The sequence below is a fragment of the Papio anubis genome, chromosome 2, assembly GCF_008728515.1.
Source record: "Papio anubis isolate 15944 chromosome 2, Panubis1.0, whole genome shotgun sequence".
In the NCBI taxonomy this organism is placed as follows: Eukaryota; Metazoa; Chordata; class Mammalia; order Primates; family Cercopithecidae; genus Papio; species Papio anubis.
In genome coordinates, this window is record NC_044977.1 from 92,727,600 (window position 1) to 92,750,186 (window position 22,587).

The 22,587-nt window shown below is 44.5% G+C and overlaps 1 protein-coding gene across 27 annotated transcripts in view; it reads left to right on the forward strand.

Moving 5' to 3' along the window:
* MAP4 (microtubule associated protein 4) overlaps positions 1 to 22,587 on the forward strand; it is a 231,005-nt gene that overhangs the window by 195,385 nt on the left and 13,033 nt on the right. For 12 of the 27 annotated variants that reach the window (XM_009200880.4, XM_017955469.3, XM_017955470.3 and 9 more), the window contains 7 exons: positions 8,168 to 8,274; positions 9,774 to 9,989; positions 14,230 to 14,413; positions 15,625 to 15,684; positions 15,803 to 16,095; positions 17,587 to 17,700; positions 19,565 to 19,657. In XM_009200880.4, the coding sequence (XP_009199144.4) occupies positions 8,168 to 8,274; positions 9,774 to 9,989; positions 14,230 to 14,413; positions 15,625 to 15,684; positions 15,803 to 16,095; positions 17,587 to 17,700; positions 19,565 to 19,657 (1,067 nt within the window). The remainder of the gene's footprint in view (positions 1 to 8,167; positions 8,275 to 9,773; positions 9,990 to 14,229; positions 14,414 to 15,624; positions 15,685 to 15,802; positions 16,096 to 17,586; positions 17,701 to 19,564; positions 19,658 to 22,587) is intronic. The other 15 variants (XM_009200900.4, XM_009200894.4, XM_009200895.4 and 12 more) reach the window with 7 other exon arrangements.

The window sequence follows — 22,587 nt, forward strand, 5'->3', positions numbered from 1 at the left end:
ATGGCAGCTAGTTACACAAATAAGATCTTCTTTGAGCTTGCTGTAGAACAAAGGCGTTACCAAATTTGCGCAGTTGTTGGCTATGGTTTTTTCCCATTACATTTTAAAACTATAAAAATGCTCAGTTTTTGACTCTAAGTACATATGGTTCAAACATCAAAAAGTACAAAGTGCTCTTCATTAAGAAAACCTCCTACCAAGACAAGATGGTATCAACTCATTGTTTTCTGCTCCTTCCCTATAAATACAACTAAATACTCTGGAAATAATTGAAGATAATTCCATAAAAGAATTTGAGGTAGAAAGAAGGCAAACCTGGTAGGGATCTCAGGACTTGAGGTATGACAGTGCAGTGAATTCCCTGGGATTGATCAGTTGATTGATTGATTAATGGTAGAGATAGGGTCTTGCTCTGTTGCCCAGTCTGGCCTCGACCTCTTGACCTCAAGTGATCCTCCTTGCTTAACCTCCCAAAGTACTGGTATTACAGGCGTGAGCCACTGCACCCATCCCCTGGGTTTTCTTTTTGTCTCCTGCATATCCCTGGCTGGGCACTAGAGAGGCCTGTAACCTGGAATTAACAACAAGCATAGACTGAAAAAAAAAAAAAAAGAAAACAAATAAAATCTGTTCTCTATTGCCAAAAAAGCAAGAAAGAAAAAAAACCAGCAAAGACCTAGTGGTGAGCCCTATTTCACTACCCATCCCCAATAGTGGGCTCAGTCTGCCTGCAGGTACAGTGTCAGTGCAGCCCATAAGGGCCTTCCTGTTGTCCACTCCACACTCAGCAGAAGCTGTAGGCCTGATCCACCCACATCAGCAGCAACTGCAGGGAGGCCTGTCCCCTGTCCCCTACCAGGTAACAGCACCAGTGGCTTCTATAGCCCTGGTGTCTTGTAATCCTCTACCCAGTGTCAGGAGACTTTCGTAGGTTTCAAAACCTCTCCTTCCTTCCCCTTAGCAGGAGAAAGCCCCCAAGGTAGGTGTTTCCTGCTCCCAGCAACCCCAGCAGAGATCAAACAGGAGGTCTGCCTGTCCTAGGCAGCCAGAGAGCAGTCCAGAGGAAGCTGTGTCTAGTCTATGGTTCCAGCATCACTCAGCCCCTATGTGCTGACACTGGGTGGCCCAGGTAAGTCCCTACAGCCCTTTCAGGCAGTACCAAAAGGGATTAGTTAGAACCTTAGCAGAACCAGAACACAATAGGCCATAATTGCATTGCAAGGACTCTAGAAACAAATTGTCATCAGAACTACAGTCATAACCTGTAGACTAAATATAAATAATATAAACGGGATGATTGCATGCTAAAGTACAAAATTAGAATTTTAAAGCAGCCATCATAAAAGTACTTTAACAAGCAATTATGAATTCTCTTGAAACAAATGAAAACTAAAACCCTCAGCAAAGAAATAGAAGTTACATAAAAAGAACCAAATGTTAATTGTTGATATGAAAAATACAATAATTAAAACCTTATATGGGCTCAGCAGCAGACTGCAGATAACAGAGGACAGAATCAGTGAAGTTGGGGACAGATCAATAGGATTTATTCAATCTGAACAACAGAGGAAAAAATGGTCTACAAGGAAAAAATATATCTTCAAACCCATGGGACAATAACAAAAGATCTAACATATGTATCATCAGAATCGCAGGAGAGGAGCAAGAATGCAAGGCTAAACAACTGTTCAAAGAAATAATGACTACAAACTTCCCAAATTTGACAAAAGGCAAAATTTATAGATTCAAGCAACTGAACAAATACCAAATAGAATAAATGCGAAGAAATCCATGCCATGACTTTTCATAATTAAACTTTTATAAACTAAAGACAAAAATATTTAAAAAACAAGCAAAGAGATATGATGCATTAGGGAAACAGCAATTTTCTTTTTTAACCTTCCTTATGGTGCTGAGGAAACAGCAATTTAAATGACAGCCTGTTTCTTATCAGAAACTGGGGAGTGCAGAAAGAAGTGGCATATTTTTCAAGTGTCAAAAGAACTGTCAACTGCAAGTTATTTGGTAAAACAATCCATCAGGAATGAAGGGGAAATAAATAAAAAAGACATTTTTAGATAAAGGAAAACTAGGAATTTGTTGCTAGTAGATATACCGTTAGAGAATGGCTAAAGATTAAAAAAAAGATAAATTATGGTAACAGAAGGCGGCTTGGAATTTCAGAAAATAAAAGAACAACAATGGAATGGGTAAAAATATGGAAATAGCCAGGTATGGTGGCTCATGTCTGTAATCCCAGCACTTTGGGAGGCTGAGGCAGGCGGATCATCTGAGGTCGGGAGTTCGAGACCAGCCTGGCCAACATGGAGAAACTCCATCTCTGCTAAAAATACAAAATTAGCCGGGCATGGTGGCTCATGCCTGTAATCCCAGCTACTCAGGAAGGCTGAGGCAAGAGAATCGCTTGAACCCGGGAGGCAGAGATTGTGGTAAGCCAAGATCATGGCATTGCACTCCAGCCTGGGCAACAAGAGCGAAACTGGGTCTCCAAAAAAAAAAAAAAGGAAACATAATAGACTTATCTCCTCATGAATTTTTTAAAATCATAAATCATATATGAAGCACAAATTGTAATACTATCTGATGTAGTGCTTAATCTGTGAAGAGGAAACACTTAAGACATATCTTAAGGCTGGGCGCAGTGGCTCACACCTGTAATCCCAGCACTTTTGGAGACCAAGGTGGGTGGATCACTTGAGGCCAGGAGTTCGAGACCAGCCTGGGCAACATGACGAAACCCCATCTCTACTAAAGATAAAAAGAAAAATTAGCCAGGCATGGTAGTGCACACCTGTAATCCCAGCTGCTCGGTTGGCTGAGGCATGAGAATCACTTGAACCTAGAAGGCAGAGTTTGCAGTGAGCCGAGATTGCACCACTACACTCCGACCTAGACAACAGAGCAAGACTCTGTCTTTAAAAAAAATTAAAGTAGGGAGAAAATAAAGGATCCTAAATGGAAGTAAGGTTCCATCCAGTAGGTCACTCAAAGTAGTAAAACATAGCTGGGTGTGGTGGTGTGCACCTGTAGCCCCAGCTACTCAGGAGGCTGAAGATAGTAGGATCACTTGAGCCCAGATTTGAGACCAGCCTGAGCAACACAGTGAGACCCCATCTCTAGAGAAAAAAACAGTAGTAGAACATTGATACCAGTTTGTTGTATGTATATTGTTATACCTAGAGCAACCACTAAGAAAACTATATACAAAGCAATATACTCAAAAACTTTTTTTTAATAAAAATAGAATTCTAAAAAATGTTCAGGTAACCTTGGGTGAGACGTAATTTGAAAAAATGAAAAAAGGAAATTAAAAAGATTAAAAATGTTCAGGTAACCAACAGGAAGGCAAGAAAGTGAAACAGAGAAATGAAAAAGAGAACAAATAAAAAATAAAACATTAAACTTAAGCCCTAACATAGCAGTAATAATTTTACTTTATTTCATTTTTTATTTATTGAGATGGAATTTCACTCTTGTTACCCAGGCTGGAGTGCAGTGGTGTGATCTCAGCTCACTGCAACCTTCGCTTCCCAGGTTCAAGTGATTCTCCTGCCTCAGCCTCCTAAGTAACTGGGATTACAGGCGCCCACTACCACACCCGGCTAATTTTTGTATTTTTAGTAGAGATGAAGTTTCACCCTGTTGACCAGGCTGATCTCCAACTCCTGACCTCAGGTGATAAGCCCACCTCGGCCTCCCAAAGTGTTGAATGGATGTACCTGACCATCCATTCAGTACCTGACCATCAGGAATTATTTTAGAAGCAAATGGTCTGAGTACTACAATTAAAAGACAAAGGTTGGAAAAGTAGATTTTTTTAAAAAAATGTCTCAAGTAGGCCAGGTACAGTGGCTCCTGCCTGTAATCCCTTCGGGAGGCTGAGGCAGAAGCATCACTTGAGCCTAGAATTTGAGACCAGCCTGAGCAACACAGGGAGAACCCATCTCTATAAATAATTTTAAAATTAGCCGGGCATGGTGGCACATGCCTGTGGTCCTAGCTATTCGGGTGCTGAAGTAGGAGGATCGCTTGAGCCAAGGAGGTAGACGCTACAGTGAGTACAGTCAGCCATGATCACACCTGTCTTAAAAAGAAAAAAAAAATTGCCTAAGTATATGCTGTCTACAAGAGATGCATAACAAACATAAGGACATAGGTAGGTTGAAAGTTAAAAGATGGAAAGAAATATGTTAATTTTTTAAAGTAACAATAGCTATATATAATGATTATTTTTTTGTGTGTGTGTATATATATATGTGTGTGTGTATATGTGTGTGTGTGTGTGTATATATATATATAGAGAGAGAGAGAGAGTTGTTTTTTCTTGTTGCCTTGACTCACTGGGCTCAAGCAATCTTCCCACCTCAGCCTCCCAAGTAGCTGAGTCTTATAGGCATGTACAACCATGCCCCGCTAATTTTCTTTTGATTTTTGTAGAGAGGAAGTCTCACTTTGTTGCCCAGGCTAGTCTCAAACTGCTGGCCTCAAGTGATACTCTGCCTTAGCCCCCCAAAGTGCTGGGATTACAGATTACCTGGCCTGGAGTGACTAACACCAGACAAAGTATATGTCAGAGAAAAGAAGAAAGGATCAATCCCACTGAGAAAACTTAGCAGTTCTAAATGTATACACACCCAGAAACAAGAGTGTCAAGATACGTGAAACAAAAACTGACAGAGCTAAAAGGAGAAGTACACAAAGTCACAATTACAGTTGGGGACTTCTATGTCCCACTGTGAACAATTGATAGAACTACTAGACAGAATGTTAGTAAAGATGTAACAGTGCCATCAAACAACAAAATCTCATAGACATTGATAGAAATTCCACTCAGTCACAGAATATACATTCTTCCCAGGTGTCCCCTAAACACTCACCAAGATGGATCTTGGGTCATAAAACCAACTTTAATCAATTGAAAAGATTGAAATTATGATGGGACATGGTGGTTTATGCCTGTAATCCCAGCATTTTGGGAAGCCGATGTGGGAAGACTGCTTGAGACCAGTCAGTTTGGGCCACATGGCAAGACCTCCATCTCTTCAAAAAAATGTTTTTTTGTAAATTATTCTGGTATGGTGGCACGTGCCGGTAGTCCCAGATACTTGGAAGGCTGAGGCATTAGGGTCTCTTGAGCCCAGGAGCTCGAGGTGGCAGTGAGCTGTGATCACGCCACTGTAGTGCAGTCTAGACGACAGACTTCATCTCTTAAAAAAAAAAACTGAAATTGGAATTATTTCAGGTATACAAGGTTAGTGCAATAATCAAAAGTAATCTGTCGGCCAGGTGCGGTGGCTCACGCCTGTAATCTCAGCACTTTGGGAGGCCGAGGCGGGCAGATCACGAGGTCAGGAGATCGAGACCATCCTGGCTAATGCGGTGAAACCCCGTCTCTACTAAAAATACAAAAAGAAAAAAAAAGCCGGGTGTGGTGGTGCGTTCCTGTAGTCCCAGCTACTTGGGAGGCTGAGGCAGGAGAATGGCGGGAGGCAGAGCTTACAGTGAGCTGAGATCGTACCACTGCACTCCAGCCTGGGCGACAGAGTGAGACTCCATCTCAAAAAAAAAAAAAGTAATCTGTTATATCATAGTCTAAAGAAAATAAATTGTAAACACAGAAAAATCATTTAAGATAATCAAATAACCATTCATGTTAAAACTCGCAGCAAAGTAGGAATAGAGAGAAACTTTAACTTGACAAAGAGCATCTACAGAACGCCTACAGCTAACATCATATTTAATGGTGAATAAGCAAATGCTTTCTATCTAAGATTGGGAACAAGGCAAGGATATCTACTTTTAAATATAGTGTACTGGAAGTTATTATAGAGATGGAGAACATAGTAGTTGCCATATATTTAGGGATAGGAAAGGGGATGGGGTAGATATTCATATTCAGGGGTAACATGAAGGAGCCCTATTGATTGTAACCAGCCACTCCAGGCCAGGTAATCTGTAATCCCAGCACTTTAGGAGGCTGAGGTGGTGGTGGTTACACAAAACTACACTTGATAAAGTTGCATAGCACTACACGCACTAACACACAAACACACACACAGAAATGAGTGCACGTAAAGCGAAAAATCTGAGTAGGCTCTGTGGGTTGTCTCCGTTTCTTGGTTTTGATAGTATACTGTATTTACGCAGATGTCAACACTTGGGGAGACTGGGTAAAAGCGTACACAGGGACCTTCCCTATGTATTTCTTTGCAACTTCCTGTGAATCTGTCATTATTTCTCAAAGTTTCAAGCCTCCTAACCTCCCCAGTTTTGTGTCCCATCCTTTCCCTCAAAAATGTTCTTTAATTACAATCCTTTCAAAGATTCTTTTAAAATGCATATACAAGTGTATTTGCAATATCTTTTCCCCCATCCCTTTTCAAGACCAATGGTTTCACATTATACTTATGCTTTGTTGTTTTTTTCTAATAGAGACCATTGCATAGTAATCATAAAAGAATTTCTCCATGCTTTATTTTTTCACATTCAGAGATTACATTGATATTTCTACCATAATAACCAGTTTTCTATTAACGGACCTCTGGATTGTTCTTTTGCTTTTAGAAACAATGATCTGGTAGAAACCTTGCACATTTACTATTTTGCTGATGTGTAAATACACTTCTAGGATAAATTACTAAAAATTGGTTTTCTGGATTAGAATTTGTCTGTCCTTGTAATTTTCAGAAAATGACACTGCCAGGCAGCCCTGCCTGTGGATCATAGCAGTTCACATACCCCCCAAGTATATTTCCCCATATTATTCTCAATAGTTATTTTAAAATTTTAGGACTTTTGACAATATGTTAGTGTTAAAATGGCATTTCAGGCCAGGCATGGTGGTTCACGAAGCCTATAATCCCAGCACTTTGGAAGGCCGAAGTGGGTGGATCACTTGAAGTCAGGAGTTTGAGACCAGCCTGGCCAACATGGTGAAACCCTGTCTCTACTAAAAATGCAGAAATTAGCCGGGTGTGGTGGCGCATGCCTGTAATCCAGCTACTTGGGAGGCTGAGGCAGGAGAATTGTTTGAACAGGGGAGACAGAGGTTGCAGTGAGCCGAGGTCGCACCATTGCACTCTAGTCTGGGTGACAGAGCGAGACTTTGTCTCAAAAAATGGCATTTCAGTGGGGTTTTAATTTTTATTTTTCTTATACTTAACATTGTACATCTTTTCGTAGTTTCAAAAAACTTTGTATCTCTTTTCTATAAAGTCTGTTCATATTGTTTTGGTCATTTTCCTAGTGGATTATTGGCCTTTGTAGCAGTTACTGATTTGTGGTAGTAATTTATAGACTAAGCTTTTTGTCTTTGGTATGAGGGTCAAGCAGTTCTTCTGTTTGTCATTTGCCTTTTGACTTTTATTATAGTGTTTTGTCTTATTTTGTTTTCTGCCACGTTGAAGTTTTTTATTTTTCTTTAGTCAAACTTATCTTTTGTGGCCTCTTGACCTTGTAACAGTTAGAAAGGCCTTCCCCACAGCAAGGTTATGTATTTCACGGTATTTTAATGCTCTCAGTTATAGTACTGTTGAAATCCGAAGTAACCTCTCCACAGAGAGGAGGCTATGTTGCCTTAGGTAGGAGACTTATTTCTGGCCCTGAGTCTGGTTCCATGGGTCTCCTCGGCCTTGTTGGAAATCTGGGTCACTGTTAGAACTAGATCAGGTTAATCTCACATCCTCCATAAAGTGGTTCTTTATAGGGAAAGGAAGGAAAGGGAGTCATTGAATGATCTTCTGGCTCTTATCCCATCTCACAGCAACCTTTATTCCAAAGATAGACTGGTAGAAGAGGTTTTTGTCCTATTGCATGGAGAGCTAGTGGTTGGAAGACAGAGTCCCTTTGGTCTCTAGGGAAGGGAAACCAAACTTAAAGGACCATTTCTTTCCACTGATCATTTGTGCATGTGCCACTTAGACTGCTTTTCCACAGGGTCAGGCTCCCTGAATCTGAGGAATCTAAAACTGTCCTCCATCACAATGAGAACTTGGGAGTCTTGTCCACATTTCAGCAGCACAACCCTGTGGACTTTTTTCAGAATGAAGTGCTAGTTAGTGGTCTGTCTTTGCTAAACCTTGTATTTTCAAAATGGGTATGAAAAAATGTTTGCTTAGCACAATTCCCACCCACCCTCTCCCCTTAGGAATAGCCAGGCCAGAAGAAGGAAGGCCTGCTGTGAGTGGGACCGGAAATGACATCACCACCCCACCAAACAAGGAGCTCCCACCAAGCCCAGAGAAGAAAACAAAGGTAGGTGCCAGAATGGTGGTTATCTTCTACTGCCATAATTTTTAAACAAGAGTATCTTCTGCTATTATTGCTTGAATCACGAATGAAATTTCTTTTTTCTGAGCTATTATTGTCCTTCCTCATGTTTGGTAGAAAATATCTTGTATTCTCATTTACCATAGTGGCCTAAACCAACTTTAAAATCTCAGCCTTTGACCCTATTATCTTACATATCTGTAAAAAATGTTCTGTAGAGGTCGGGCGTGGTGGCTCATGCCTGTAATCCCAGCACTTTGGGAGGCCGAGGCAGGCGGATCACGAGATTAGGAGATGGAGACCATCCTGGCCAACATGGTGAAATCCCGTCTCTACTAAAAATATTAAAATTAGCTGGGCGTGGTGATGCATGCCTGTAACAGCTACTCAGGAGGCTGAGGCAGGAGAATCACTTGAACCAAGGAGTTGGAGGTTGCAGTGAGCCAAGATCATGCCACTGCACTGCTCTCCATCTCAAAAAAAAAAAGTTCTATAGAGATTGTTTCTGCTTCCCTTAACAACAACCAAAAGGACAATCGCAAAAATATTCTGAAATTCCGAATTGTTTGCTATTATCTCAGTGTTACATGAAAGAAAAAAAAAGATTCTGAGATCTCCATTCACGAAAAGAGAATGCAGATTTTGAAGGTGGATCGTATAGCTTCAGATGCATAACTAGTACTTATTGCAAAGTTCCAAAGCCACACTGTAGGCTGTGGCTGTTGTTGTCCCATCAAGGTACAGGTAGTTTCAGCATGTTGTCCAGGGTCTTCAAAAAATTAAAAAGTTATTTAAAAAAATACAGCTAATAATGGCTCAATCATCTCCTGATGCTTTTCTTCTAGAATTATTTTAGCCACCAAAAAGTTAGTTAATTATTAAGAGTTAAGTAATTGTTTTACTGAATTAAATCTTCAGGTGCCAAACTGCCAGAATTTGTGCCACTAACATTAAGAAACTATTCCCAGGCCAGGCGCGGTGGCTCACGCCTGTAATCCCAGCACTTTGGGAGGCCGAGGCAGGCAGATCACAAGGTCAGGAGATGAGACCATTGACACCTTGAAACCCCGTCTCTACTAAAAATACAAAAAATTAGCTGGGCGTGGTGGCACATGCTGGTAGTCCCAGCTACTTGGGAGACTGAGTCAGGAGAATCGCCTGAACCTGGGAGTCGGAGCTTGCAGTGAGCTGACATCACCACTGCACTCCAGACTGGGCGACAGAGCGAGACTCCGTCTCAAAAAAAAAAAAAAAAAGAAACTATTCCCCACTCACTTTCTCTATCCTGATCTCATTCCATTATTTGTTGAGCTCAGAAGAAAGAAATGCTAATTTTAAGTTGCATCTATCCTCATTGCTTATAATTTTACTTTGAATTGTGCAATTTATACTTTTTTAATTTGTTTTTATTCTTTTCTGTGTGTTTGATGTTGCCCTTTAAAAAATAAAAATAAAAAATAAAAAAAACAACAATCAACCTAAAGCCTTTGGCCACCACTCAACCTGCAAAGACTTCAACATCGAAAGCCAAAACACAGCCCACTTCTCTCCCTAAGCAGCCAGCTCCCACCACCAGTGGTGGGTTGAATAAAAAACCCATGAGCCTTCCTTCAGGCTTAGTACCAGCTGCCCCACCCAAACGCCCTGCCGTCGCCTCTGCCAGGCCTTCCATCTTACCTTCAAAAGACGTGAAGCCAAAGGTAAGTGGTCACCTAACTACTGTGCCGAGGAAAATTGTTCCCCTCTGAGTGACAAATAGACTCTTGTTGCTAACAGGCAACAGAATCAGGCTGGTGGAATTGGGAGAAGGCAAGGGAAATGGGGGAGAGGGTGATTTGAAAATTGGCGTGGCTACTCTGGGTGCACTGCCTATGGGTTACCCTGCTCCACAAAGAGCAGCCAAAAAAAGAAAAAAGAAAAGGAAATCAATTTGGGGCCCATTGATGCAGCCATTAACATTTTGAAGCCCTTTTATGCTTTTACCTTTCCCTGCCCTGTTTGGAGGTAATACTCCATCTACTTAGGTTCCTCCTCCTTTCTCTTAACTACCTACTCTTTACCTATTTAAGCACTTATTAACCAGTTTCCTCTACTCCACATACCAATTAGATATTCTTTCTTGGTATAATTCCCACATCAAATGTAATTCTTTGTCTTTCCGTTATCCTGTGGAAGTTTTATCCATTACTATTGTGATATAACTAGCTCTTCCCGCTTATCTCAGCATGTTCCAGCATGATGTGATAACTTACTTTGCTTTGGGCATTAGGCCACCTCTCACTGAGCTACTTCTGAAGTCATCCAGTTTTCCAGGTCACCCACGGTTTCTGTATTGCCCAGAAACCGGTCACATTTGGAGCAGCGTTTGGAGCACATAGCGTTACAGAATTGCTCCAGGAGGAGAGGATAGTGGAGGCTATGGCTGCCTTTCTTAACATCTTGTCTTATTTGAGAAGGGCCTTTAGGTCAGCCTGATAGTACTCTTTAAATTCATGGTACAAAATAGTTTCCCATGTTAAAGTGTCAGTTTTTAATTTAATATTGTGAAGAAAACTGTGGAACCTAGGAGTTGAAGTCTAGGCTGAAACCCTGGCCAAGAAACTGAGAAATCCGCTCATCAACTAGTAATGATAAAATCTTATAAAGCTTTCTCTCTGATCCTCATTTATCTAGTCGGTTGCTTTTCTTGATCTTTAGAAAACAATAGGTTTGAATAAGAGGGCAGAGGGGAGGTGCCTGGAGTCCTGGCCGCAGGTCCTCCCTGATGCTTATTCAGCAGCAGCAGGGGGTGACAGAGGAGAGTGTAGGAAGGAGAGGTGTCTAGTGAAATTTCACTCTATAATAAATCATATAAATGAAATGTACTGTACTAGTTGCTTTATATACATGAACTTTTTAAAAATTTTTATTTTTTTGAGATGGAGCCTTGCTCTGTCACCCAGGCTAGAGTGCAGTGGCACACTCTGGGCTCACTGCAACCTCCGGCTTCCAGGTTCAAGCAATTCTCATGCCTCAGCCTCCTGAGAAGCTGGGATTACAGGCACCCACAACCTTGCCTGGCTAATTTTTGTATTTTTAGTAGAGATGGGATTTTGCCATGTTGGCCAGGCTGGTTTCAAATTCCTGACCTCAGGTGATCCTTCCACCTCAGACTCCTAAAGTGCTGGGATTACAGGCGTGACCCACCGCGCCTGGCCTGTATACATTAACTCTTAATTCTCTCAATCACCCATGACATAGGTATCAGTATTTTCATTTTATAGGTGAGGAAGCTTAAGCTCAGTTAAATAAACTTCCTAAAGTCCAATGCTAGTAAATGGCAGAACCAGTATCTGAGGCTGGAGCTGACTCCAGTGCTGAGGCCCAGGGCTATCACTGTTCTTTTATGGCCTTTTGCCATTCACCTTTTAGACAGCATTTCAAGATATAGCTGACCTAAACGGGTGATCTGCATTGTAATTATTAATGTTTGTCTTTTAGATAAGAAACAGATTGATAAAATCTAGCCAGGCATCCTCTGTTCTAATGTCTTTTCTTTTCTTTTCTTTTCTTTTTTTTTTTTTTTGAGATGGAGTTTCACTCTTGTTGCCCAGGCTGGACCGCCTCCCGGGTTCAAGTGACTCTCCTCCCTCAGCTTCTTGAGTAGCTGGGATTACAGGCACCTGCCACCATGCCTGGCTAATTTTTTGTATTTTTAGTAGCGCTGGGGTTTCGCCACATTGGGCAGACTGGTCTCAAACTCCTGACCTCAAGTGATCCGCCTGCCTCGGCCTCCCAAAGTGCTGGGATTACAGGCGTAAGCCACCGCGCCAGTCCTGTTCTAATCTCTTTTATCCAGATGGGAAATAAAGCTCAGAGAGGCCCAGCAATTTGCCCAATAACACTCTTAGAATTAAGGGGCCAAACCAGGAATACAGCTTGGGCTTCTAACCCAGATTTGGCTAGTGGCCTCTTCATCTGCACTTTATTTTGGTAGAAAGATTTGTAGAGACAGAGAAAAACCTATACAGAAAAAAATAAGTAGATTATGATTCTGGCAAAGAAGAAAATGTAAATTGGGAAACAGCAGAATAGCTCCAGTTAACTTCTGCAGGTCGTTGAAACCAGGAGCCTGACATCTAAAAGATGCAACATCCTTTTGAGATTTCTATCCCACATAACTTTTTTCTAACTTATTTTATCATTATTACCCTTACTAGCAAAATAATAAGACTATGCTAGATTATTCTGAATAATAGTCATAGTGTTAAAAATTTGATGCACTTCCCAGAGAGCATCTGGTGTAGTCCTCAAATTTTAGAGCGATAGGAAAGGGAACCCCTCTGCGCAAAATCCTACATGTTTCCAGCAGAGCTGGAAGCAGAACCACGTCCCCTGATTCCAGCCTTAGAGTTCTTCACACCGTACTTAGGGCCTTTATTTGTGGAAATCGTCATTACCCTACATTTGCAGAGTTACACTTTATTTGATTGGATGCCAGCCCTTAATTTCTAAGTACTTCCTTAGCTGATTTTTCCATTTAACGATATCCTGCTTGTCTCTACCTCCATACTGCCCTCTTTATAGCCACTTCTCTTGGAGCAAGAGAGCTGAGCCCACTGTGTCTGTGATTTGGCGTACTCTCTTTTGTAATGTGGTAATTTGTTTATCAAAATAGAGTCTTCATCCCCTATCCCCATAGAAACCAGGCTAAATTGATTGTTTCCCTTCTTCACTAGAGACGTCATTCCCAGCCTCCATGTAAAAGGAACTAGAGTGGTCCAGATGCCAAGCATCTACACTTGAGAGACTTTTTCCCTTTTGCTCTCGGACTGTAGCTGTGGTATCAGTGCTCTTTACCCCTTCTGTTGCCCAGGCTGCCTCTTCTCATCGTCTCTGTGCTGAGACCTTTCCTCCTTTATTCCCTGACATCACATATTATCAGAGCTGGTCCTTCATCACCCTCCATTCTAATCTCTTTATCCCAATGAGGAAATAAAGCTCAGAGGCTCAGTGATTTGCTGGAGTAGGGCTGCAGCTCACACTTCTGGCCCAGATTTGGCCTGTGGCCTCTCCATCTTTCTGCTCAGTCCTGTTCAGCATTCTATAGGTGCGTGTTAGCCAAAAGAACAGCTTGATTTGACTGAACATAATTTTTAGTTTTTGTTTGTGTATGTGTTTAATCTTTGGTCAAGTATAATACATTAGATTTTATTACATTAAATACATTAGTATTTTTGGCATTTCTACAGAGGTTACATTAAAATGTGTGTGTGTGTGTATGCATATATATATGCATATATACATATATATATATAAGTATATAATGCAGTAGATCTGGAGGCAGATGTAGGTTGTGGTAATGTACCCTTCAGGGCTATTCATTCTCACTGGCTCAGGTTGGATTGAAGTAGTTTTACTCTCTGTTGCATGTCCTCAGATTACACAGCACCCTGCATGGCTAGTTTGCTGCTTTATGTGGAGGACTTTGCTCTTAGAACCATATATATTTTCCTGTCAGTAGCTGCTGAACCCACAGTACCTCCTGTTCTCTGGTACATGCTTGTGTAGAAGCATCTTGTGTCCAGGTGCAGTGACTCAGGCCTGTAATCCCAGCACTTTGGGAGGCTGAGGCAGGTGGATCACAAGGTCAGGAGATCGAGACCATCCTGACTAACACAGTGAAACCTTGTCTCTACTAAAAATACAAAAAATTAGCTGGGCGTGGTGGCACACGCCTGTAGTCCCAGCTACTCTGGAGGCTGAGTCAGAAGAATTGCTTGAACCCGGGAGGTGGAGGCTGCAGTGAGCCGAGATCATGCCACGGCACTCCAGCCTGGACAACAGAGCAAGACTCTGTCTCCAAAAAAACAAAACAAACAAAAAAAGAAGCATCTTGTAGCGTGACTCCTTGGGGCTATTGCTGACCTGCAGGCCTCACTCCCACTTACCTATTTCCAGCCCATTGCAGATGCAAAGGCTCCTGAGAAGCGGGCCTCACCATCCAAGCCAGCTTCTGCCCCGGCCTCCAGATCTGGATCCAAGAGCACTCAAACTGTCGCAAAAGCCACAACAGCTAGCTCTGTTGCCTCAACTGGCCCAAGCAGTAGGAGCCCCTCCACGCTCCTGCCCAAGAAGCCCACTGGTGAGTATTGCCTGTCTTTCTCTCCCATGGGATCTAGGGAGGGGAAAATGGGATCTTGGCTTTGCCCCAGCCATAGCTCTAGCCAGTATCACAAACAGCTGTGCAAGCCTGCTTACGCACTGGTCCTTAGTGGGCTACCCAGAACAGTGGTAGCCGTGTGGGCCTGATACTTTTTTTTTTTTTTTTTTTTTTTTTAGACAGAGGCTTGTTCTATCACCTAGGCTGGAGTGCAGTGGCGCAATCTCAGCTCACTGCAATCTCCGTCTCCCAGGTTACGCCATTCTTCTGCCTCAGCCTCCCGAGTTGCTGGGACTACAGGCACCCGCCACCTCGCCCAGCTTTTTTTGTATTTTTAGTAGAGCCGGAGTTTCACCGTGTTAGCCAGGATGGTCTCGATCTCCTGACCTCGTGATCCGCCCACCTCAGCCTCCCAAAGTGCTGGGATTACAGGCATGAGCCACCACACCCAGCTAGTACTTAATAAGCCTTGATCTCTGTGTGAGCTTAGCAGTTGTATGTATTCAGAAAAATCTTGAGTAAAGGCAGAAAAATGTACCGCTCATGAATTTCCAGGTAGAATTTACTCTTGCCTTCTTAGTAACCCACAGCACCTGCTGCTCATGGGCTTACATGATGATAAGAAGAGGGCTATTCAAGTCCATAGGCATGTATTGACAGCCTACTTTTTTTTTTTTTTTTTTTTGAGACGGAGTCTCGCTCAGTCGCCTAGGCTGGAGTGCAGTGGCAGGATCTTGGCTCACTGCAAGCTCCGCCTCCCGGGTTCACGCCATTCTCCTGCCTCAGCCTCCCAAGTAGCTGGGACTACAGGCGCCCGCCGCCACGCCCGGCTAATTTTTTGCATTTTCAGTAGAGACGGGGTTTCACCGTGTTAGCCAGGATGGTCTTAATCTCCTGACCTCGTGATCCACCCACCTCAGCCTCCCAAAGTGCTGGGATTACAGGCGTGAGCCACCGCGCCCGGCTGACAGCCTACTTTTAAGGCCACATAGAAGGCGTTATCAGGGCGGTACAGAAGAATAAGACACAGTGCCTGACCATCTAGTTTACCACTCCATTCCCAGGGACTAACACAGTCCCTGGCTCAAGGTAGATATTCAGTAATTGTTAAATAATGAGGAATCTCAATATTGGATGGACTATCCAACAGGTCAGTTTGTTAAATGTTATATTAATAAGTATATTTTGTACAGCAATTAAGACTGAGGGAAAACCTGCAGAAGTCAAGAAGATGACTGCAAAGTCTGTACCAGGTAATAGCCCCTCTGCCATTTTGCAGAGCCCTAACTTGAACCCCCACCTCCTCTGTGGCTTAAGTCTCCCTTTTTCTCTCTCTCCCTGAACCCGTTTTATCTCTGACTCCCTTTGCAGCTGACTTGAGTCGCCCAAAGAGCACCTCCACCAGTTCCATGAAGAAAACCACCACTCTCAGTGGGACAGCCCCTGCTGCAGGGGTGGCTACCACCCGAGTCAAACCCACACCCATGCCCTCCCGGCCCTCCACAACTCCTTCCATAGACAAGAAGCCCACCTCGGCCAAGCCCAGCTCCACCACCCCCAGGCTCAGCCGCCTGGCCACCAATGCTTCTGCTCCTGATCTGAAGAATGTCCGCTCCAAGGTTGGCTCCACAGAAAACATCAAGCATCAGCCTGGAGGAGGCCGGGTGGGTCCAGGGAACCCGGGGTCCTGTCATGCTGGCCCCTGCATCCTCCCCTCCATCTCCACCCACTGTTCGCAGGCCCACCAAAGCAACAGGCAGTTAGGACACTGGACTCAGCGTCAGGGTATTTCAGCCTGGGCTCTGTAGTGGGCTTTGCGCCCCAGCAGCAGGGAGGGCGGGGTGGGCTCAGCTCTGGGCTTTCTCTTCCTGTCTCAATAAGAAAGGCTCCTATTCTAGATGTTGGGGTCTTGGTTTACATTTTTGCTTGGATGTAAAAGGATTATTTTATAGAAGAAACAGAGGAGGCCTCAGAGACTCTGCAAGTATGAGAGATGCTTGACATGAGCCTAGTTTTTCATGGTTCTTAGCCTGCACAGAGAATGTCAGGATAGGCAGAAGGTCGAACACCTCTTACTTCCACAACCCATCACTTGAGTGGAATCTATCTGAAAGAGGACTAGGGTGCCCTCTTGTGGCCAGGATGAGTCGTGCTGTGAGCCTCTCGCCTTCCTAAACAACAGGACTGCACTGCATATAGTGATGGAGAAAGATCACAGTGCTTCTTCACTTTTAGGATTTTCCAGTGGTTATGATTTTCTGGTTGCATCAATCCCAGAATTATTTAACTGTTGGTAACCATGGGAACTCTGTGAAAAGGTGGTGATGAAAGTCCATCTGAGAACATTCGGGTCCCTGGAGTAGTGACCATCTCATCTCCTAGGTTATTCACTAGCTCTACACCACCACCACCACCATCCAGGGCAGAATACTTAAATTGCTTAATCTGGAACTGTTAAGATATTCAGGAGGGACAAAAATGAGGTGGAATCCTGGTGCTGTTGGAAGACACCGGTGGCAAGCTGAGATCAGTCTAGGGAAGAGCCTGAGAGTTGCTTGTGGTAGCGACAGTGGCTCTGGTGTGCCCAGCAGGCCTCTGGGCTGTGCTGCTGATGGCCTACCTCCCCCTGTCTTTGCTCTTATGGTTTCATGGTGTGAAAGTTACAGGAGGTCTTGGGTGGGGAGTTGAGTGACTTGATCTAGTGAATTGTTTTCCACTCCAACATACCTGAAGAATGTGACACTTTCTATCAGTATTGACTTCTCTGGCCGTGGCAACTGCTTGGGGCATATCAGAACATTTGGCACGGGGTGGGGGGTATTGTAATTGGAAAATCATGCCCCAGCACACTCTCAGAATCACTAATTTGGTTGTCTTAGCCTTCCTTTGTGCCTTTTCTCCTTTAAATAGTGTCTTGACCTGTTCCTCATTTCTCGAGACTGTGGCCTGCAGCTCCTTTTTTTGTGTCCCTCTACTCAAGGATCTGTGACTTGGTCTACCCTGGGAAATGTGTGGTTTTGCCTAGGATCAAAGGCCACCTGCTTTTGCCTGGTGGCCTGACCTGGATTTGAGTACCCTACAGCCTTCTTCCCTTCTTGGCATTTGAGCTCTTATCCTCTTGGTTTGAAATTTGCCCTCCCTTTATCTCCATCCAGGCCAAAGTAGAGAAAAAAACAGAGGCAGCTGCTACAACCCGAAAGCCTGAATCTAATGCAGTCACTAAAACAGCCGGCCCAATTGCAAGTGCACAGAAACAACCTGCGGGGAAAGTGAGTTTTACTTAGACCCACCTCTGGAAGGTGAAGATGGTAAAATACTTCTTCCAGCCTGAGCCACTTGCCCTCTCTTGCACTTTTTCCCTTTCCTTAACTAGTTTCTACTTCTTCTCCCCCATATTCCCTTCTCTGTGCTTGATGACTCAACCATCAGAAAATTTTTTGTATTAACTTTGAAAGTTAATGGAGTTGGGAGCCCATTAGCCCTTTGGAGAATATATATATGTATATAATTTTTGGCTGGATAAAATGGATCCAAAGACTTTCGTTCATTTCCTTCACACTGACCTTGATGTGAAACCTACCTGGTATGGATGCAAATACAGTGCACCTCCATTCGTTATCAGGAAGACATGGCAGGGGCAATTTCCACCACCTGGAACCCTGGAGCCCCTGTGCTTTACCTTGAACTAAAAGATCCCTCTCATAACGCTGCTGGGTGTGGAGATAACTTCATTTGTACTGGTTCCCCAGGTCACCTCTTAACTGAAAGTTAGGATGCTCATTCCCAATGGAAACCCACTTAGTATAGGCATGCAGCATCAACTGGAGGGCAGAGGTAAGCTGAAACCACAGGTTCTTTCCCCTTGCTTCTGTAAACCTGGAAACCAGGCCCCTCCTGAGTTCTTGCAACACCTTCCTTAGCTGTAGCAGGTAGGTGTGCCTCTGCCAGAGAAGCCCGCACTCCAGCCCTTAGGGACCAGCATGAAGTCTCAGCCTAGGGCTGAGTGAAGAAAGCTGCACTGTGGCTTCTAGGTGACTACTAGAGGTCCTAGGTTCAGACCAAGGCTCATTAAGTAGTTTCCTAACCACTTGTTTACCATCAAAGTTGTGAAAAAGGCTAGAAATGAGTAGGTACAATGAGGTATATGGGTTGGAGTTTCTCAGGATTTCTGTACTCTGTGGAGAGCTCTTCAGCCTAGGGCCTGCATCATTTGCAAAGAAAGGAAGTTGGCAACTATTCCTTCTTGAGAAGGTCCTGGGATTCTTTGTTCCAGACTCTTAGAGCCAGGACCTTGGTGTTTCTCAGTTCCAGGGGAAGCCATTCCCGTACTATACAGTGTGGTTGTGCCCCCAGGATTGGGTGTTATTGCTCCCCTGCTGAGAGCCTGTTGTTTCCACATGGGCATCTCACAGGGCAGAGGATTAGGCATATGGAGGATTCAAGAAGGTATTTTACCCTTGAGTCAAAAATACTATGCCTTCTCGAGCCCTGAGACAAATGGGCTAAGTGTGGAGGCTGCAGCCACTCCCCTGGTAGTGGAGATTCTGTATCCATTTGTATTCACATCTGAGCACCGTCCCCTCCTTCCTGTTAGTATCATCCGTGCCCTTGTTGCCAGCTGCCCAGTGCTTCTCATAGCAGCCTTTGCTTCTGAGAGTGGGTCTGGCTGCAGCCATTCCAGGGCCCAGATTTAAGGGAAGCACCCTCTTTGGGTGAGAACAGGTCCACATGATAAGACTCTTGCAGAGAAGAGCCAAGGACACTGTGCCCAGCTCTTGAGGAGGGAGCAGGGCAAGGAGGTAGGGCTGTGCCTGGTGGGGCATCAGGCTGGGCTGCTGCCTGGGCCTTGTGAACCACAGCCCCACCCCCAAGGAGCAGTGATGACCAACATGCCCCGCCTGCGCAGCTCTGCTCCTGTCGTTGTGTTGTCTGTTCACGTTTTTCACTCCCCTTCTTGCTCTTTCACATTTCTTTTCCTGTGCTTTTCCACATGTTCTGTAGAAGATGGGGGTGGAGGTGTAACAACACTTTTTGTTGGTCATTGTGATCACGTGTGGACTCACTGCCTTCCCTGTGTCGATTCTAACCAGTCCTCTCCCTTTGTGTTGTTTTTTCTGTTTTCTAACACTCCAGGTCCAGATAGTCTCCAAAAAAGTGAGCTACAGCCATATTCAGTCCAAGTGTGGTTCCAAGGACAATATTAAGCATGTCCCTGGAGGTGGTAATGTAAGTATAAGCTCTGGTTAGCTGGCATCTGAGACATAGCCCACTGTGGGGTATACTGGGGAGAGAGCCAGGTGCCCATGTGGATAGAATCCCAGTGACCTGAGCTGTGGCATTCTCTAAGAAGCAGACTAGCAAACTGAGGGGACCTTCATGCTCCCATGTTAGACAGGGTGTTTCTGGCGAGCCCCTGAACACCAGCATGGTGATATCCACTCGGTATCTTTTTACCCATGTGGGTGGGAGGCTTTGGATTTTTCTCCAGCTATGTCAGAGCCTGGGTCTGAGCACAGTGGTCAGCAGCAGACCTGTTGCCTGTCTGGAGTCCATTCCTGGGATGCATATGTTTGTCTGCATGCCCTTGAATTACCGTGGGAGTAATTGCTCTGAGACAGATGTCTACGTCTTTCCGGAGCTCATCTTTGAATCCTTGTTATTATAAAATAAGAATTAATCATTTTCTTCCTATCCCTTCCCCGCGTTTTTCTTCATCTTTGTTGCTCTCCAGCTCTCTGGTTTTTCCCCTACTTTATTTTCTCTCCCTACTTTCTCCTCTTTTTCTTTTTTCTTTTTTTTTTTTTTTTTTTTTTGAGACAAAGTCTCACTCTGTTGCCCAAGCTAGAGGCAGTGATGCAATCTCGGCTCACTGCAACCACCACCTCCCAGGTTCAAGTGATTCTCCTGCCTCAGCCTCCCGAGTAGCTGGGACTATAGGTATGCGCCACCATGCCCAGATAATTTTTGTATTTTTAGTAGAGATGGCATTTCACTATGTTGGCCAGGCTGGTCTTGAACTCCTGACCTCATGATCCGCCCGCTTCAGCCTCCCAAAGTGCTGGGATTACAGGCATGAGCCACTGTGCCCGGCCCTCCCATTTCCCTTTCTGCTCTCCCTTTTTTTTTCTCTTTTCTAATCCCTTCCTCCTTTTTCTTCCCCTCGTTTTTTAGTCCCTTTTCCCATTTTTGTTGTTGTTATTTTTTGAGACAGAGTCTCACTGTTGCCCAAGCTGGCATGCAGTGGTGTGATCTCGGCTCACTGCAACCTCCACCTACCAGGGTCAAGCGATTCTCCTGCCTCAGCCTCCTGAGTAACTGGAACTACAGGCATGCACCACCATGCCCAGCTAATTTTTGTATTTTTAGTAGTGACGGGGTTTCACCATGCTGGCCAGGCTGGCCTTGAACTCCTGACCTCATGATCTGCCTGCCTCGGCCTCCCAAAGTGCTGTGTTACAGGCATGAGCCACTGCGCCCAGACTTTTCCTCCTTATCTTTTTGTCCTCTTTCCTCTTCCCCCCAAACATCCTTCTTTTTGTCTTGCTGCCATTGTGTGCCAGCTCTATGATGGGTATTGGGGACACAAGTGATCCCAGCTCACAGGAAGGTTCTGGTCTAGGGAGAGATAGGGCAAAGTCTTACTGTCGTTGAGTGTGTGAAGAACACCCTGTGTGCTTTCTGCTTGTCACTGTGACAGTGCCCAGGCGAGTGGTACTCTGTGGAGTTGTACCAGAGGCACCAGAGGCTGCCATGCACAGCGCCTGCCTTCACCGCTCTCTTCCAGACCAAGTGGGACAGCCTGTCTTGCCTCCGTTTCTTTTGAGTTCATTCGGTTCTTTCTCCTTGCTGTCCTGAACTGGACTAGGTCCTGCTCCACTTACCCTTTTCATTTTTAGACTCTGTTAACACTCCTGCCTCCTCCTTGGTGATCATGACATTCTGCCCATGGCCTACAGACACCCCCAGCAGTTCTGTCATGAGGAATGCGGCCATGAGCTTTCATTCTTGCCCCACACAGCTCTCCTTCCTGCCCCTCCTTCCTGGTCAGCTTCTCACCACTGCCTCTTCCTGGACTGGGTAGAAATGGCATCCTTTACACTCGGGTGGAGTTGCTTGACCAGATGTTAGTCAACCTGGAATAGGGTCAGCTAAAGTGAGGTGACAAAGATCCAGCCCACGAGGGGCCCAGGCAGCCGCTGAGCCTGGCTTTGTCCTGGATTAAAACAGAAGGTGAACAGGGGTTCTGAGGGAACCGGGTCACTTGTGTAGGTGAGACATAGAAATGCATATGTGTGTGTTGTATGGTGCATATAAGAGCTCTGAAAATAGTCACCATTAATGTATCACCTGCTGTGATGTTTCCACACTGCCTACACATGACCTCACATGTGTAGGGTTTGTTTGTTTTGTTTCGTTTTGTTTTTTCTGAGGGTGAATGTATTTTTAAAGCCTTTTCACTTTAGGAGGCTTCCTCAAACAGAGAGCATTAGGAGACTGCTGTGAGCAGTCTTTCCTGGTGGGGAGATGAGGGTAAACAGCAGCTGGCCACAGCTGAACCCAGGTGCTTTGTTTCCTTCCGTAGCCTCCATCAGTCCTTCCCTAAAGCCACCACAAGGAAATGTGCAGTTTAAAATGATGGGCCCCAGGCTGGGCACCATAGTGAGACCCCCATCTCTACAAAGAAAAGTCTTGCTCTGTCACCAGCCTGGAGTGCAGTGGCGTAATCTCGGCTCACTGCAACCTTCGCCTCCCAGGTTCAAGTGATTCTCCTTCCTCAGCCTCCCAAGTAGCCGGGATTACAGGCGCCTGCCACCATGCCCGGCTAATTTTTGTATTGTATTGTATTGTATTTATTTTATTTTATTTTATTTTATTTTTTTTAAGATGGAGTCTTGATCTGTCGCCAAGGCTGGAATGCAGTGGCATGATCTCAGCTCACTGCAAGCTCCGCCTCCTAGGTTCACGCTATTCTCCTGCTTCAGCCTCTCAAGTAGCTGAGACTACAGGCACCCGCCACAATGCCCGACTAATTTTTTATATTTTTTAGTAAAGACAGGGTTTCACTGTGTTAGCCAGGATGGTCTCGATCTCCTGACCTCATGATCCGCCCGCCTCGGCCTCCCAAAGTGCTGGGATTACAGGCATGAGCCACCACA